Source organism: Brachionichthys hirsutus, chromosome 7, assembly GCF_040956055.1.
Source record: "Brachionichthys hirsutus isolate HB-005 chromosome 7, CSIRO-AGI_Bhir_v1, whole genome shotgun sequence".
Taxonomy (NCBI): domain Eukaryota; kingdom Metazoa; phylum Chordata; class Actinopteri; order Lophiiformes; family Brachionichthyidae; genus Brachionichthys; species Brachionichthys hirsutus.
In genome coordinates, this window is record NC_090903.1 from 13,427,565 (window position 1) to 13,431,957 (window position 4,393).

Sequence of the window (4,393 nt, forward strand, 5' to 3'; positions counted from 1 at the left end):
TATTGTACTGCTTGCAAGCAGTCAAAAACAATGCAAGCTGCAGATTTAACATCTGTATCTCGTGAAACTCCCAGATAAAGCGTGCACAGTTAGGGAGCAACAATCCACATTTTATTGAAACTTAATTTGAAATAGAAGAAAATTGGAAGTGTCTTTAATGCTTCCTCACTTGACCTGATACTAAAATACCAACATTCAGTGGTGGAAGCCATATCCATATATTTATTTGACAAGTTTTTTTTTTTTTATCTTGCCAAAAGATTAGCATTACATTTCTAGATATTAATATGAATGGCAATTTCTAACTATAAATTTTATATTATGATAAAAATGTGCTCTTCAGTGTTAAATTGTTTTCATAACTTTTTATTGATTTATAAAGCTGCAGTTAGATTTAAGTTTTGCTTTTTTGTTTTGTTTGTCTCGTCTTGTTTTTTTATAATTTGCGGTAAAAAAAAAAACATAAATGTATATGCTTATTTTAGGAAATAAACTACGTATTTCATTCCATCTGTAGAGTAAGTAAATTGTTACTAAATAAATGTGGTAGAGAAATTAATATTTTTAATCCACCTGGAAATAAGTATTAGAAACAGAACAAATAATAAATATAAAAATAAACTGATGACGCACAATTTTTACAGCTAATTACTGTAGCCTACCAGGGAAAACTACCAAGCTAGTTTGTATTAAATATATTTTAGCAATTGCATTTTCTGAAATATAAACTACACATCGACCTCTTTTTTCGACTTACTTTTTTTTTTTTTTTTTACTTTGCAAGGTAAATAAAATGTTTAATTACCTTTTCAACAGCTCAGCGAAAACTAGCCGCAATCGTCGTCGAAGCCCGTCGCGACCAAAACCTTCCCGGCTTCCGTAGTCGGATGACGTCGCGGGTAATCATGGCGACCACGTTTGAATGAGTGAGCTGAACGTCGAAATACATCAAACGTGTTCGCGAACGCGTGAATAGGAATGTGATATAAAGTATTTATCACGCTGTTCGGAGGCACGGAGCGTCCGCGGAGCAGTTAATGAAATAATGTTCGACGGTGTTCGCGTAGATGCCGCTGTGTTAGAGAGCCATGTCAGAAGCTGCTGCTGGCAAACGACAGTTCATTGATCTGTGGAGCGACGCGTCCATACTTTGTGACAGCAAAATACAAGACAGGAAAACAGACACGCAGATGCCCTTCTCTTCGAAGTCGCCCGTCTGCAAAGGTGAGGCTGTGTTAAAAGTATATGTATACAACATGTGTTGCAAATTAGCCCATGTCCAATTTACTCACACCACGCATCTGTTTGACCCAGATGTGCAGAGCCCAAAGAGCAGAGGCTGCAGCAGATACCCCGGCTGGAATAATGCAGATTCTCCAGGAGATGCGGAACCATCCCAAGACATTTTCTGGGATCCCACATCTCCCACTCCAGCTAATACCGGTAAAGGTAAACAGATGGATGCGACCTGCATGCAGACCTGCTGCACGTGCTTCTTGTTGTTTTACTTACATGAACATGGGGTGTGTGGAAGAAACATCGATATATATGCAAGTTATAGCAAAATAAAATCGGTCTGACTTCACATTTTAATGAGATGAATACACAAATATGTATTTTTCTGAGTACTTCACTTTTTTTTTTTTTCTGGTGCTATGCTGTATAAGAAAGCGTTTGTTTTATCCGTGTCTACATCAGGGCGCAGGAACACCAGAGTTGTGGAAATATCAGATATTGTCAACCGCATTGCTCCAAAGGTTGGTTGGTTTCCTCTTCGTGAACTTTAGTTTAACCGAAATGAACGCGACGGGATGCACGGCAGAAATTGTGTCTTTTATTATACACGAAACACTTCCTGTTTCGTCTTAGACGGAGGCTTGTTCAGTTAATATTTTGAGTGGTTTTTTTTTTACGCAGGATATGAAACAAAGGGGCGCCGAATCTCCTCTGCTGCAGTGGATCGGTGACAACGCTGTCCCTTCCACTCCAGACGTCCCAAGACCGAGAGTCCAGAGGAAGTCCTCTCGGTGCGTCGTCGATATCTCGGCCCGGACCGACCTTTGTAGATCATTCCTGCCTATAGAACCGGTTTCTTTTTTGTGATCATTATTTTCCTTTGCCTGTGCTTTCCCCTCTACAGACAGAGCAGTGTTGACGACCTGGTGAAGCTAGCCAGGCAGTTTGACCGGAATATGCAGCGAGACAGTGAGAACGCAAGAGAGCCTTCCATCGACGGCCACGACCTCGGGAACACGACGGAGACTCCGTTCCCCGGTAACGTGAAGGACCCGAAGTGTCCGTCCTCGTCGGAACGAGCGGAGGCGGAGCTGAACGCGCTCTTTGACTGCTCTACTCAGAAAAGCAGCGTCCGACTCAGCCTGGGCTCCTCGGCGTCAGCCGATTCGCAGGAAGTGCGAACCCGACCCGCGACATCAAGCGTAGTCGCGTCCCAACAAGCGCAGCTCGAGTCAGCTGGTCGATCCGATCGAGGCGCCGTCCATTATGACGACTTCGACGACGACTGGGAGAACGATGACCTACTCGACGACTCTTTTGTGCTAGCGCTGACGCAGAATCCTGAACGTAAGCATGACGCCGCCCCCGAAGCTACCTCGCAGGTTAACGCTAAGACGGACGCGACGCGGTTCACCTCCGTGTGCAAACCCGTCTCGAAGCCAAGCTGTAGCACGCTACAGGATCTTTGTTTCAAACGAAAGACCAGCAACAGAAGGACCTTCACGCTTGAGCCCCGGACGGACGCCAGCTTCGCCGGCACCCAACCGAAAAACTCTGCTACCTCAAAGGCATTGTCTTCCCCTCAACCAGGCAAGATGGCCGGTGGCCTGGAAGAGGCTTCCGCGGCTGCAGACGCTGTGAAAGACATCTCAGACAGCTTATGGGATGATGGGAATGACGACGCACTGCTCTACCAGGTATGTGACAGTGTGGAGAGGACCTCCAACACCCAACCTCAGCTCCATCGCCCCGGCAACTGCCAAGAAAAACGCGATACCGCTGGAGGCGCACAGCGAGGAACCTCCCCAGCCTGGGCGACGGACGCCGGTGCCTGGGCGAGGAGGCAGTCGCCACGTGCTTCTGTTCTTTCTAACTCTTTACCAGGGACTAGCTGCGAGTCTGTGAACTACCAAGGGTGGAACATTCCAATGAATGGTGCCAACAACAATTCAAGGTTGTCTCAAAGCTTCCCGGGAAGCCACACGAGTCTGGGAACGTTTAACCGCCATCGGTGCTCCTCTGGAAATGCGATCGTGGACTTGAAGCCGCGCGGATCCCATCACACAACCTCCAAGAGAAACGTGTCCGACTCCGTGGCTACGGGCAGCAAAGGTAAGCTGAGCGAACGAGGATAGCGTCACCTGGGCGCTATTAACAATAATGATCCCGCTTTATTAGGAATCAATATAACGTTGAGCTTCTGTTACGTCATCGCTAATACTGTCAAAGCGGCGCTGTTGCGTTTTTACATTTTGGAAAAGAAAGTATTTCATAAACTACATTCCATTTTCTTTTTCTTTTTTTTTTGTAAACACGTTTCCCCCTCGAGATGAAGTTCAGTGCTTCTCTTGGCAAACGCTTTCGGGTAGAACTCCACTGACGTGAGGTCTCGGTAGTAAAACAGATGTCGCATGTTGTTTTTAGAATCACTGACAGTTCGCTGCGTCGATCTGCACATGAAGAAATTCTCCCCAACGCCAGAAAACGCAGCGCTTTGATTTGCGGCGCTGTCCGGAGTCCAAGCCTCGGGTTGCGTCGTCGCCAGAGAACAGCCGACTGATTTTCTTCTGGACAACGGGGAGGATGCTTTACTCCCAAATGAGCCCCATGATTTGTGCCCAATAATTTGACTTTTACATTGAAGCTAAGTCGTTACGGTTTACATCAGCAGCTTCTGATTCAAGGCCGGTTTTCTCTCTCTCTCTCTCTTCAGAGATGCAACCGTTTGCATTTTCCCAGCCATCTGTGCTCTGTTTCCTTTCATATTTCTGACTTATCTGTTTCTTCTTCTGTAGTTTTTGTGACGAGCCAGACGGCGGGAAAATGCTCCGCCACCGAGATCGAGAGGAAGAAGCAGGAAGCCCTGGCCAGGAGGCGACAGCGAATGCAGAATGTCCAGAAATCGTAGCGGCCGCCTTTTAGAACGTGTATCATTCTAAAGCGAGTGCTCGGGTACCTCCTCGCGAGGGTAGATGTCGATGGTGTTGTTTGTTAACGGTCAATTTTCTTTTTTTTCCTTTTTGAGCTTGACCTCTTGGAACAGAAGAAGAAAAAAACGAAAGCTGGATGTTTCTGCTGCTTATTTAAAACATGTTTAAAAGAAGAGATTTATTTTATACAGCCTGATGCATGACTTCCTGAGCGATTTTGAAAAGTA

General features: G+C 45.8%; 1 protein-coding gene across 1 annotated transcript; it reads left to right on the forward strand.

Moving 5' to 3' along the window:
* Window positions 1-1,088: 1,088 nt before the first annotated feature.
* Window positions 1,089-4,144, forward strand: etaa1b (ETAA1 activator of ATR kinase b). Its single transcript, XM_068741649.1, has 6 exons — window positions 1,089-1,224; window positions 1,315-1,443; window positions 1,699-1,757; window positions 1,918-2,027; window positions 2,141-3,071; window positions 3,950-4,144. The coding sequence occupies exons 1-6, from the start codon at window positions 1,089-1,091 to the stop codon at window positions 4,142-4,144; spliced, it is 1,560 nt and encodes a 519-aa protein (XP_068597750.1).
* Window positions 4,145-4,393: the final 249 nt, after the last annotated feature.